General features: G+C 35.7%; 1 protein-coding gene across 2 annotated transcripts in view; it reads left to right on the top strand.

The window, feature by feature from the left end:
• Positions 1-14,249, top strand: part of CSMD3 (CUB and Sushi multiple domains 3) — a 711,519-nt gene that overhangs the window by 234,942 nt on the left and 462,328 nt on the right. For both annotated transcript variants that reach the window (XM_068933141.1, XM_068933140.1), the window contains exon 6: positions 10,078-10,190. In XM_068933141.1, coding sequence (XP_068789242.1) covers positions 10,078-10,190 — 113 coding nt within the window. The remainder of the gene's footprint in view (positions 1-10,077; positions 10,191-14,249) is intronic.

Here is a 14,249-nt window from a genome sequence, read left to right as displayed (position 1 = left end):
TTAATCACCAGTCAGATCTTTATCCAATTCTTAATGATTATGCAGTGGCTTCTCATAGACTTTATATGGGAGCAGCTTCACTTCAAAATTGAACCGTTCCAGCATTGCAAAACAATGAGAAGGACTTTCATATATTTCAACTTTGAAGTATTTAGAACGAATACTTTTTTTCATTCTTCTAGATCTCATGCTGAACTTAACAGAAAAAGTCTTAAGGTGAATTATTTTTATACCTCTAGCTGAATAACTCAAAAATTAATTGATTGTTAAATAACTTTCCATTAAAAATAATTCAAGGTGAGATGATGTAAAATGATTGTATCTTTTCCCCTCTTTCCAAACATTGGCTTGTTCAACTTTATATTTGTTTTATAAACCAGGAATAAATGATTATAGTGTAATTTTTACCCAAAACCTTAATTTAGTTCTAAACAACTAGTTAGGTTAAATGTGAAGAATAGTGATATACTGCTTTAAAAATTGAAAATAGCTTTTTGTCAGTCATTTGGCTGCATATCTGAGACATGGAAACTAGAATCAGGGCTGTGTCTAGGTTAAACCTTGTCAATGTCCTGATTTTGAATGAAATAAAATGCTTAATCCTACTACTGACAGGTTTACAGGAGACTAGTCTTAGGAACTAGATCTTTCACTTACTTAGGCCTTTGTAACCACTTAAAACTTGATCTATTACTCTGAAACTGCTAATAGGACTTTCTATTCTGGACACTTCTTTACTTTTCTTCTGCATGATTAAATTTGAGAGAGAGACAGATTTATTAAGAGTCTTCTCTCTTCCTCCAGGATTGAATGAGAAGTGTTTCCTTTTTCCTCCAAAAGGCATGCTCTGTAATTCCTCATGATTGGACACTGAGCTACGGTGATGCAGAAGATTAACTCAATTCCCTTCCTCTTTAGGTTCATTTATATTCTTTCTATGTCTCCAAGTTAATCTCTCTCTTGCTACATTGTTTCTTGTTTGCATCATTTGAAGGCTGAACAGTGGAAACTTATCAACTGTATCTTTTGATTAAATAACTCTGTAATTACCTTTCAAGTTGGTTTGTTGTGGCAAGTCTGTCCTTTATCTCATCTGTGCAGATAGCTAGCTGGGGAGTTCCTGAACCACCAAAGGAATTAATGACTCAAGCGTACTGGATGCGCACACAAGCAGCCCTGATACCCAGCTACACCACCGTTACAGCTTGAGTGTCATACATATAATGCACTTGAAACTTCCACTCACTTGGAAGTTCCATATCTCCTGTTACAGAGGCTGCTCGTGAATTCTTTTACTGTAATACAGACATTGCTATGTATGTGAATGCTGCATAAGCATAAGCTACAGTTATAAATCTAGGAAATACACAGCTCTGAAAATACTTGTTTTCATATTATGTGAACATTTATATTGGAAACATTTTCATAACAGAACAATTTATAGAGAATTATCCATCTTCTTGACCTCTTCAAAGAAAACTGAAGATATTTATTAGCATGTAACATTTACTTGATATCTTTGACAAATTTACATCTTGAGTTCTCAGTTTAGGCAACAGTAAGAGATAATGTAAGAGATAAAGGGGGGTGGAGGAGCAGGGAGGTGGGCTGTCTGTTTGACAATGTATGTCACAATATCCTCACCCTGAAATGATTTAATATAAATGAGATAGGAAACATTTTTCAGAAAAAAGGTGATGGAAAAAGAAAGGTCGGTACCGCCAAGTTGTCCTACAATAGACATTCACATTTATAAAGACTATCATTAAGGCCCATTAAGTTCATCACCAGACTTAGAAACTTAAAGGACATTGACGGTCCTAGTCATACAAAAAATTGTTTGTGTAGTAGACGATAATAAAGTTAGTGATTAGGTTAGTGTCTAAATCCCAGTATTTTCCCACTGAGCAATTTTACTGACTGGGTTGATGGAACAAGAGTGATATGTTAACTTGATCACTAAATCATTCAGGATCTTTGCAAAATGAGCAACGTGTTAGGTAATCAATCAATTTTGGCTTTACTTTTTCAGTGTGAATCTAGTTCTTTCGAAACAAAAAGAGCTGGAAGAGAAATATTTTCTGCCTCATAAAACTGTAAAACTTGAAATCCTTTCCCCATTCTTACCTGGGAGGTTGGGGGGGGGGGGGGGGGAAGGGAGGAAATCTACCCAGGTTCCTGTTGAATGACAGCACTGCAATGATTTCATGGGTTAAAACACTCCTTTTGGAAGACCTGACTTGAAGTTCTGTGTCTGAATTTGTTAAATTAGAGACTTGAATCTTGATCTTGCGTCCACAAATGAGCACCCTTACATCTAGGTAGTGGGATGGATCTTTTTACAAAAGTGTTCTTAATGAACCTCATTACAAGAAGAGTAGTTGTTTTATGCGATCAAGGCAATCGTGCAGGAAAGGATACTAGATATCGTTGCTATTAAGTCTGTGTTGTACACAAGTATAGCAAACATAGTAAACTATGCGTGGTTCATACCTCACATTAATGATTAATATGTTTACTCACTAATTTACTCAAATCAAAAAAGCCACTGTTCAGGTGCTGTTCTCTTAGATGGGAAAGAGGTGATCTTGATGGGTGATTCTCTCTCTCAATGGGCAGGAGGCTGCCATCTCCTATGGCAGTTGTGCCATGCTGCCTAGGCGTTAACTCCACACTAGCTTCTATGCATGCATGGCCAGTGCATGGTATGCCTTATCAAAATACGTGATACCTTGTCCTCTTTTTGTATCAAAGCTTTAAGTATCAACAGCAGTTTTATTTTAACAAGCTAATACTGCCTGCTTAATATTTAATATATGAAGCAGGGAGTTTCTACACAGCTGCAGCTCGCATGAAAGCAAGTGTTCAAGAGTTTGTAGTGCATATAAGTGAGGCCTGCATGCTACAACGTAGGTGTCTTATTAGGCTAAGTAGGCCCATTGCAAGGGTTTAGTAGTATTAGAACTGATTTCAGCAGTGCTTGTAGCTGGGGTATCAATCTCATATTGCTTTCCCGATCAATTCCATGTCTGTGAACTTCCTGGCTCTTGAGGGAGTATAGGAACTATATGTTTCATGGAAAAGTATTTCATGAAATAGTATTTGTCCGAAAAAATAACTTTTCCTGGCTACCTTTAGCATCTAAACTAAGGCTTGTACTAGAAAGGCTTGTATGCTTCCTGTTTAGTACTAATCTTGCTTCAAAATTAGAATGCACATGTTTTATAAATTAATTTCACTAAAAGAATACATGATTGTGTCTCTGATTTCTGGTCCAAACAGAAGAGTAACACACAAAGCTTAAACTCTGCTACCATTCCATACAGATTCAGATGATAAATTGGACACTCAAATACATTCAGGACTGCCTGTTCTGACTCCTTTCCTCCTTCCTCCCATGGACCTGTTTTGTAGTATCCTCCTTCCTTGAAATTATTCTGAATATTTGTTCAGTGATGTGATTTTGAGCTTAACAAGGCCTTTGCAATCTGGGCACTCTTTCGTCTCTCTTCATGCCCATATCACGTCTAAATTACTTCTTATATTTGTATATTATAGGCTATATTTTATCTGACTAATCCAGAATAAGCTTATAAGCCACTTAACAAGATATGGCAAAGACAGTCATAGCAGATAAGCAATGTATGAAAAAGAAAACAGCAATGTGAATGGAAAACAGATTTTAAATAGTTTGGCCAGCCTGTCTGTAAGAATAAGAAGTAATATGCAAAATTTGTACGAAATCAAATGTTTTTGTTTTACAGACTATCTCTTTTAACCCTCAGTTCTTTGTATTCTGGTTTTAAAGAAAGAGACGGTTCTTTCTGATTTCATTTTGTTGGAAAGAGTTACAGTTGTAGCAGATTTTTGCTAATCGGTTAGTTTTATGCATGCACATAATTTGACAAGGCAGGGATTTTTGAACTACCTATGTGTTGTGTTGTTAAAAATATAGCTAGCTAGCGGTGTGCATTTCCAGTATTAAAGCAGGAGGTAGCATTTTATGGTATGTCTCAGGAGGAAATGTAAGATATGCACTATGCCGTTAAAAAATAAACAAATCTGCCCTGAATCCCACTTTGCAACATGAGATGGCAATTATGCATTAGGTTTTTGAGTGAGAATAAAACACTAATTGACTTCACTGGAACAGATTTAGCGTAATGTAGAGTGTTTTTCGAAAATTACCTCCTAAATAGTACAGAGGAGAAGGGAGTGGAGGCACGATGTTGTAGTAATTTACAAGAAGAATAAGATTTAGTTTCTCAAGAAATTTTAACACCTTATTTCTGTTATATCCAGTGATTTATCTACAGTTGCAAAGCAAAGAAGCTGACAAGGGAACTGCTGGGAACTTCCCCAGCGCATGTCTGCATGCACAGTTTTATGCTTTTACTACCATTCTTGGTTAGTAACAAATGAAACAAAGGTGTATTATGTCAGTAAACATTTTTTTTTCCTAAATATGTTTTAAATTAAATAACAGACAGTCTAATAAATTGTTATTGACTACACACAAAGGTGAAATGCTTTAAATCACTGATTCAGAACCAATGGTCTTGAGATTCTCCGTGAACAACTTCTATGAGTTTATGGAAGACAGCTGCAGAGAGGAAGCCTGTTGTCTGTTGACTTAAATTTGCTATGCAAGATTCTGTAGAGTTTGGGAGGGGAGCTATATCTTCCAAACTCTAAAAAGATGAAACAGCTGCATTTACTTTATGGATAGATGTTCTTTTTTCCTTAGAAATTTAGGAAAATATTCTAATGGATGCATTTTAGCTATGCTTGGAGCAATGGTTGGCACAGAAGTAAAGTGGACTGCCAATGCATTATGGTAATGGTGAACAGCTTTATAATTTGCTGAGAAGATAAATGGATATGAGAAAAAGGGTAGTTACATGAGCGGAATAAGCAATCATCTTCTGCCAGTTGCCATTACAAATTCTGTCAGCCGCAAACCTACTTTCTGGAACAAACCCATAGAAATCATGAATTATAAAGATTAGATTTTTGGAAACGTGAATTTAGTTAGAACTTAGGCGATATCAGCGTGTGCTTATTTAGAATGATCTTAAGTATAACCCATAGCTGTCAGAGATAAATGTGTTAATGAATAATTGATGTGATTGATAGACAGACTTAACTAGATAGAAGCTATTTTAAAAATAAACTGATTTTTTTTTAATGAGCATATTTAAATGGCTAGGATGTAGTTTTCTCATGCCTTGCACTTTAACCTTTAAATTAATTTTCACATGTTTTTGTGCTTATTAAGAGAGGAATTTTGTAATAGACAGAATATATACTATTCCAAGTAGTCGCTAGCAAATGGGACGTACAATCTTATTTTTGTTTCAAGTGTGCAGTGAGACCTCCTGCAGTAACAGATTTATTCTCAAATATGTAAGTAGCAAACTATTGTTACTTCTGTATTGCTTAACGGCTAGTTAGGAGGGGTGAGAATTTAAACAAAAGGGCTTGTTTGTCTTTCATCATTAGGTAAGAGTGTTACAGAGAGAAAGAACTACAGAAAAGGACAACTAATTAAGCCTGTGCCTTTCAAAAACCAAGCATCAATCTGCAGTATGCTGCTTACATTTGTAATAAGATATTTGTAACAACTTAACTTTGTGGCTGTTAGAAAGCATGTTTTGTGGTCAAATTCACAGTGAAAATGTGGAATGATTCCATGTTTTCTAATCAGAAATGTAGGCTTTTGCCTGCCGTAGTACAGTTCTAACAGCTTCTGCAGTGCAGAGCAATGTGCAAATAAAGTCTAGTAGCCAGCAACAACAATAATGCACTATACAGTAAAACTAACCAGAAGAAGGATTAGATGTGTTTGCTTATTTATTTATTTATTTGTTTTTGCATGAAATTCTGGATATCAGTTGCTAGGCTGGCAGGATGGAGCAAAGTAGCACCAGACTAAGCAGCTGGTATAACAGCTAGGGGGTTAACACGCAGATAGGCAGCATAAACAGGTAGCTTCTTTAGCTTTAATTAAAGGTTTCACCAGAATGAAAATGTTTCTGTAGAACTTAACTGATTGACAAAATTTTACCTCACAAATACTAATTTGATATTAGACTTATATGATATTGCAATAGCTTTTCCTTTTCCTTCTGACTCAATGAATTCTCTGATCTTTCCTGCAGAATGGTACAGTAGCAGTATGAGCGGTAAAAATCGCACATATCTGAATACACATATGCGTGTACAGGAACTGCCTGTCTCTGCACGTGCCATCTTGTGTGGAGGATGATGAAGTTGGGTCACATTTGTGGATTGCCATCCCTTTATATGAAATAAGGATTGAACTGGCATGTTCATTTTCCTGGATGAGTGCTGTATCTTCTTGACTGGCAATCTAAAAAAATCAGGAGACACCTTAACTGGTGTTTCTGATTATGTTTTGTGTAGTTTAGGCTAGGAACACTCTTATTGGCTTGAGCGCACTGGAGGACTTGCACAGAATATCTCGACCTTGCATTCCAGCGGGTACAGAAACCATAGGTCCTTGGGGCGCGGTATTTACAGCCGTGCATGGAAATGACTGGAAATTCTGTGGGGCTGGGAGGAGAGGCACAGCAAAAAATAAGTGCAAGTACTTCTGTAGCCGCTCTCTGGCTAAATACATTAAAGACTGGCAGATGCTACCACGATGAGGCTGATAAATGTCCTTCTGCAATCTCATAGCACTAAATAAAAAAAAAAGGAGAACAATCCAAATTCCTTGGATCTAGGATATGAGGGCAATTTTTGAAGATAAGGAAAGTTAGACTGTGTATGTTCTACAGCTGGGATGAGTAAGACCAGCTAGTGCATTTCCATACCCATAAAAGCATTATAAGACAAGTATTTGGAGGAGTTTTAGTAGCCTGTGGTGCCAGTCAAACGTTTTATGTTGGTGCCTGAGGGAAAGAGGGCACTAAAACAGTTTCAGAAATATGGGCAAGCATCTTAAACTTGCTCCACTTTCCAATAGCTTGATTCAGAAAAGATGTAAAGAACACTACATCTAAATTGTTACTGTTTCAAAATCTCCCTCACGAAACAAAAAAAAAAAACCTACATAAGCTTATTAGCCCTTTATTTAAGGTGTATTTTATTTTTTTACTGCTCCTTCTGAAAAAAATACCGCTTTTAAAGTGCTTGTTTTATAATGAATAATATTAGCTTCAAATTGCCTGTTCCTGTACCTTTGTAAACTCCGGCCCACCTCTTTTTTGACCTTCCCTTTGCACTGGTACAGCATAGGTTTTTATAGTATTCGTTTATACTGCCAAAGTACTCAGTGCAATATGCAGTGAGAGTTTTATAACATAATATTTCTCCTCTGTGAGGAAACAAGGTCTTGCACTGGATACTGATATATGGTGACATGTCCTTCCATGTCCCATTTCTACTTAATATTTCCATCTTTGACAGCCAGGATGGCTGACTTCAAATAATTTATCATATGCCTACCATAGTGCTGTCTGGATGTCCTGAAGACATTTAGATGAACTATTCCCAAACCAAATATCCCCTCCAAAAAATTCTCAAATCTAGCCTAGCTTTGCTGCTTCTGTTCGTGGGTGAGGATCCGTGACTCGAGGTTAAGAATATAGTCTCCAAGTCAAACCAAAAGCATGAAAGTTGTTGAAATCCAGAGAAGAGGTAACATACATTTTTTTGGTTGTGTTTTTTAAAGTTATCACACATCTTATTCAGCATATTATTTTTAATAATATAGATTAATAAGAGAAAGAATTAAAGCTCTTACATATTCATTTTATACAAGGCAAGTTTATTTTATAGAAACTATTTATTAATATTTGCATGTTTACTTTCTTGGGTCTTAACCGCGTTTCGCCCCTCAAACCTAACTTGGGGAAGGGGAGGTTTGTTCAGAAGCTTACTCCTGGATTTGCATCAAGTCATGGAAGTAGGCAGGACAAGCTCCCCTTTGAGGGATCTGGGAAGGCATTTAGTAAGTAGGGGGCTATTTTCAAGAGAAGTAGTCTTTAGCTCAAAATAACATGGCCATATGTTGGACAGCCTGCTTAGGCTGTCATAAGCAGAAATTGAATCTAGGAATTTACATCTAAAAAGCATTCATTTTCGCTGCCTGAGCTGACCAGTGGGGGCTTATTACCCAAGCAAGGATTGAGCTCAAATTTAGATCCAGGTCGTGTATGAGGACAAAGAATCAGAGAAGAAAAATCTGGGCTCCAGGCACTTGCCATTACTATCTTGAATTTACTGTTAATTTACATTACCATATTTTGTCTGGCTGTGCTATTGCCTAGTACTATCACAGTATGATTCCAAACCATGAAACAAAAATTAAGCCATAAAATAACGCCTGGGAAGTGTGGTTTGGAAAGGGTATACACTGATATTAGCAACGCACAGAACAAGACTTTGGAGGAGACCACTTTTCTGTCTAGTAAATGCACTCCTCTACTACTGGCGCTACAGAAAGGAAAAAAATAATGAAATAAGTTTCCTTTGAAAAATGTTATTTAAAGAAATTGAGTTGTTCAATTAAAGTATCTTGAAACGGAATACAGTCACAGTATTTTATTTAGATGATGGTATTTTGATTTAGGTTTTCTCTCTCAGTCTTGAGTTTATCACTTGTATTTGTTAACATTATTATTGTATTAATCTAACTTTATTATGAATACATTTGGAATTGTGAGTTACTTGGTTTTGCTTGAAACAGGAAAAAAAATGCCTTTGTAAGAGAACTCAAAGCAGAAGTTCCTAATTTAGTGGGGGGAGCGAGGAGAAACTATGCCTACCAAAAGACTATCTACAGTTATTTACTGTGTAAGATTGATTAGACTTTAGTTTTAAAAGCTGGAGCTCCGAATTTGCAATCTTCTCTTTCAATTTTCTTTTAATTGCTGGCCTGCTAGATGATTTGGGACACATTGCTTTCCCTTTCTGTTCATTTATTTGTCTGTTTATAAAATGAAGATAATGGTATTGATAATGATATTATTGTACTTTGCAAAGCCATTTCTAAGCTTAAGTGAAAAGTATTTTGTAAAACCAAGCAATTATTAAAAATAGAATCTATTCATTGTCTCAATTGTGGAATGTCTGAATAGTTTTATGATTCATTTCATTATAGGGGTTTTTTTTTTTTTTTTTCAAAATAGGAGAGGATTCCATAATGTCTGAATATAAAACAGTATATATGTTGACTAACATCTTATTCTAGCTACAGGAAGAACTCTATTTAGAAATAAATGGAAGGACGTAGATGGGTATACTGGCATCCTAAAGATGTATCTACTCCTTAATAATGAGAAATATTTTGTTGGATAATTGACTTGATAGAAGCAGTTTATCAGAAGGTTATTCACATTTTTTTTTAACTATAACTTCTCATCTAATCAAAAACCCTCAATCTTCTAATGAGCAAGTCAAGAAAAAAGGACTTCTATTATTGGAACAGTATCCTGACAGGAAAAAAAAAAAAAAAGTCTTTATATACCTTTAGTAACATATGTTCATTAGTTATTAAACCGGTGGAGGATATGTTTCTTCTGTTGTCCCTTGGGTTTAGGAAAATGTTACTCTTGAAAAATAGGTGGTTGTTTTATCGATGTAGGTGTTCTGCATAACTTAAGCCCTCCCGTTCCACATCGTGAGTGTAAGAACCGCAGGGCATGTTCCTTGTACTGGGGGACAGAGCAGTGCTCTGCCTGACCTGTGCTCCGAGCTGGGCAGGCACAAAGTCTTTTCAGCCTGAAAGTCATGTAGCCGCATCATGATAGTGCCGTGCCTGACAAATAATGTGGCAGTGTGATTTCTGGACTGATTTGTATCTGGCCACTTGGTCATGCGGAGTGGACAAGACTCTCTGTTCACACTTGTCATGGTATACTGTTCATGGATGCATAAAAAGTCTCATTCACTGTCTCTATGAATTATGCATAGAGCGTGTAAATGAATGTGTGTTAAAAAAAATTCATACAGGGCCTGTATCAAATTTTTCTAATAATCTGCTGATCTTCAGACCTGATCAATTTTATGTCTTCTATTAATAATTGTTATTTATTTATCTTACTTCAGGCTCTCTGGAATGAATATACCTCCTCCAGTTATCAGCAACAAAAACTGGCTCAGACTGCATTTTGTAACAGACAGCAATCACCGATACCGTGGATTTAGTGCTCACTACCAAGGTACATTTAAAGAATAAATTTTTGTTGCAGTATTTTTGCTAAGGAAAAAAAAGAATTCGGGTTGTAAAGGAAAAGGAAGAGCCATTTTACACCAAGAAAAACCTCCTTAGAAACAGGTTGTTCATACTTTCATAAATGTGGGAAATTCAACTGTGGGAAAAGTTATGTCAAAGTACAGTGTATTAGAGTATAGGTAGTATAGTATGTATAAACATACTTTAATTAAATTACAGCAGATAACGACGTCTAATGTACGCTGTGCAACTACTTAGCTTTTTAAAGGGTCCTAATATTCTGAAAGATAATATGCAACAGATGCAGAAACAATATTTTTATAATAAAAATTTTAATTTGCCTCTATGGTTGTGTAAGTGATGTGTGTAAAACAGTGAGTAAGTTTCTATTTACTAGGGCAGTTTTATCACTGTTATCTCTTGCTACCTATTTCTGAATGCGTTGGCATATTAAGGGTTTAATTAACCTTGTTAAGATTCTTATCCACTGTTTTTATGAACGAGCATAATTTTGCGGAAGAGTGAAAGCATCTGAAGCTTTAACTTGGGAATCTCACTGTTTCCAAGAAGATCATTAAAATGATGAAGTGCTAATGAAAATTGAGCTTCATTAGTGTTTGGTAATACTGTCTGCTTTTCCACCAGCATTACTGTAAATAATACTTTTCAATATCTACAGTGTATCAGTGGCTCTTCAGGGAACAGTAACCCTTTCTGTGGTTGCAATTTTCCATTTTTTTACCGAAAGGATTTTTTCACAGTATACATAACAATGTGATTTTGTTCAGGTATTTTTTTCACATTTCATTACAAGGAACAAAGCATAGGGCTACTGTACATAAATGTTTGCAGGATCTGGCCCTCAATGTTTTAACATTAATCAATTAATGTGCTAAAAATTACAACTGGCAAAAAGTTAGAGCTAGTAATTTTTATTATGTAACCATGATCTTTTACAACAGTAAACTTTTTAAAACTCCGTGTAATTATCTCAGATGAGCTCTATTCTGTACAAGAATAGAGCAGAATTTACATATATCCGTATATTAGACTTCCTGAGGTCAGGAATGTCCTGGAATGTGTTTTCTGAGTGAATTTAGGTAAAAGGAGCCATTCTACTGCAGCTGTAGGGCTTCTTTAACTGTTTTAAAAAGGGCAATGACTCATTTTGGTATAGCATCCTTCATACCAAAGGATATAAACCATATCATAGGCTAAAATCTTTACTGGAAACTGTCTAGCTTATGGGTCTGTTAAAAGATATGAAGCAGAAACTTGTCTGTTAGATGATCCTACCCAGCAACTGAGGAACCATGGGATAATTACTTTTGTGATTTATATGAAATCATATGAGTTGTTTAGAAGTTCGTTTTTGAGCTATACAGAAAAGGAAAACAAAGTACAGCTCAGATGACCCACTCACATCCTTGCTGGAAGTGTCAGGCAGTAGGTAATGAAAGAGAACAGACTTTTATTTAGTTTCAAATTCTGTTTTCTGCAAGTCAGATATTAAACATGTTAGGTGGTAGGTGTGGGACATTCGAATGCATAGTGTTACTTCCTATTTCCCTTTACAAACTAAACCATGCACCAGATGTTATATCTATTACATTACGGTATTTTCTTCCCAAGTTCTGAAGTTCATTTTATTATTTTGTTTTGCTTATTTAATTTTTAATGGTATACCATGAAAAGTATATTAAAGTATACTATATACTAAGTTCTGAAATTCTGCAGTAGTCTGCCGTACTTAAAATGAAGAAAATCTTTTACAACTGTTTGAGAAAATTGACATATAAAGACAATAAATAATTTCAACATATAAAAACATTGAATGTGCATGTTCAAGCAGATATGATTGTTACAAATTAACTTTGATAACAGAAACTAGAAAAATATAATGTCAGGAAAGATGGAGAAGTGTTTTTTGGGTCAGTGGCAGACTAAAGGAAAGACTGAGGAAATAAAATAAACTTTGTGTTAAAAATCTCATAGGTTTAGAACAAACAGATACTACAGAAAATGTTTCTTTTTTTAAGAAGTGAAATCTATTGTTTTTCAGTCAGCTACAACTTTAAACCTCTGTGTAAATCCCATTTTCAATTTATTTGAAATGTAATAGAATTTTAATTTCATTTCTGTGCTGACATGAGCTGTCATAAAAGCAGAATAATTATATACAAATCAAAAAAAATATTCCGGAGTCATGGGATACAGACAGATGTGGCAAGTCTTCCTTTCAGGAGTTTATTTCTGCATTACTTTTGAGAGGGTATCTGTAAATCCTTTCAATATCCTGTATCATCACTGTGGTTTTTTTTATAACGCTGTAATAACTGCGTTGTAAAAACCCACTCTTTCTCCTGCTTAATTAACCGATATATTACTGTAACATCTTCCTGTCTTCCCACCTTGACACTCACTTAATCTTTGCTACGTACTACCACTGTAACTAGAATAGTAATTTCTCACCACTTCGTCTACTTTTAACTTTGTCCCATTGTTGCCTCTTCCTGAAGAGCCAGATTCCAAATTCTGAACTCCAAGACACTGCCCACTTGCATTTCCGTGCTCCTCCTGCCTGCTTCCTCCCTTGGCTTGCTGTGTTCGTTTGCACAACCACACTTTTTAACACGGTCATACCTGCAAAACTTTGTTAGTTGTTTTATTTAAACCTAAAGAATGAGTGAAGTTCTGTATCCTGTGCCAGGCAGGGTAGGAAACAGACTAATCTTATTTCCTTCTGCTCTCTTAAATATGTGAAAATCGTTTCTTTAGGATGTTTTTTCACAAGGTAACCTCCCATGGTTTAGCTCAGGTACAGTATCTCATACTAGTATGGCCAAGTTACTTATACGAAGAATAATGATGCAATGCAAAATATTTAAATAAGCTGCATAGACCAAAAAAATAAGGAAATTGCATAATCTTTCCTGAACAACCTTTTTTAATTTTTCACTCATCATACTTTGCTTAATTTACCATTCAAGGCCTCAGTCTTGCAAACACCTGTGAAAGTGTTAAAATTGGCTTATAGAAAACAAATGAAATTCACTGAGGTACATGAAATTATGGGAAACTGTCAGCTTCGTGTAAGCACAATGTCATGCAGGTTATGTGCATTAATTTCTTTTAATAGGCATTTTGGTTTATAAAAGATACTGAATTATACAATACTTAAAAGTTCATGGGAAATGATTAATCAAAGGGTTATATTCAATTAGAAAAGAATCAAAATAATTTCCCTCCCTCTACCCTACCCAGTTTGTGCTGTTACAGCCAAGAAATGCTAATTCTCGCTGGTCTGATCACCTGTGTTTTACCACTTGTTTATATTCACTGAGGGTGCTTTGTCTTGATGTTTTGTGTCTTTGCTGCTTTCTGTCCTAAGTCCTTTTGAATTCATAAATTGCTGATTGTAGTAGGGCCAAAGTCTCCCTGATCTTCCTGAAGCTGCTGCTACAAGTTTTTCCTGAACTGCTGGCAGTTTTGCTCATTCTAAAATCAGTTGCGCTTTTTTACTCCATCCATTCACTGTTGCTGTAAAACTTCCTTGTGCTTGCTACATTGTGTTGGCTGCTCTTTACAACTTATCACTTATGCATGAATCCATAACATTATCTAAGCACGCAGAAGGCATTAAGTCAGCTTCACAGCTTCCAGTCTTAAAGGCAGAATACGGGAGTACACAAGCCTCAGTATTCTTCAGTTATGTCAAGCATACTTGGACTCCAAAAGGGCTTTTGCATAAGAATTCCCTGTTTGCTGATAGCTAAACATTATTTTAAGAATCTGTAGCTTAGCTGTCCCTTGAGATCCAGCATCCTCTCTCTCTAATGAAAATACTTTAAAGGCTCTAGGTGGTTTCAGTGGTAGCCCTATACTTGCTATCTGTTTAACTTGTGAAATCCATTTCTCATCTACTTTTGCTTCCTTCCCCCTTTCCTTTACCTTACATATTGTAATTCAGTTATTACGCTGTTTAAGCCATGCACAAAATAGTGCTTAAGTTATGAATAAAATAGTATCATATGTGTCGACTGAG

The sequence above is a fragment of the Struthio camelus genome, chromosome 2 (genome assembly GCF_040807025.1).
Source record: "Struthio camelus isolate bStrCam1 chromosome 2, bStrCam1.hap1, whole genome shotgun sequence".
NCBI classification, from domain to species: domain Eukaryota; kingdom Metazoa; phylum Chordata; class Aves; order Struthioniformes; family Struthionidae; genus Struthio; species Struthio camelus.
Note: the sequence above shows the minus strand (reverse complement) of the source record. Positions and strands in the feature narration are given on the sequence as shown.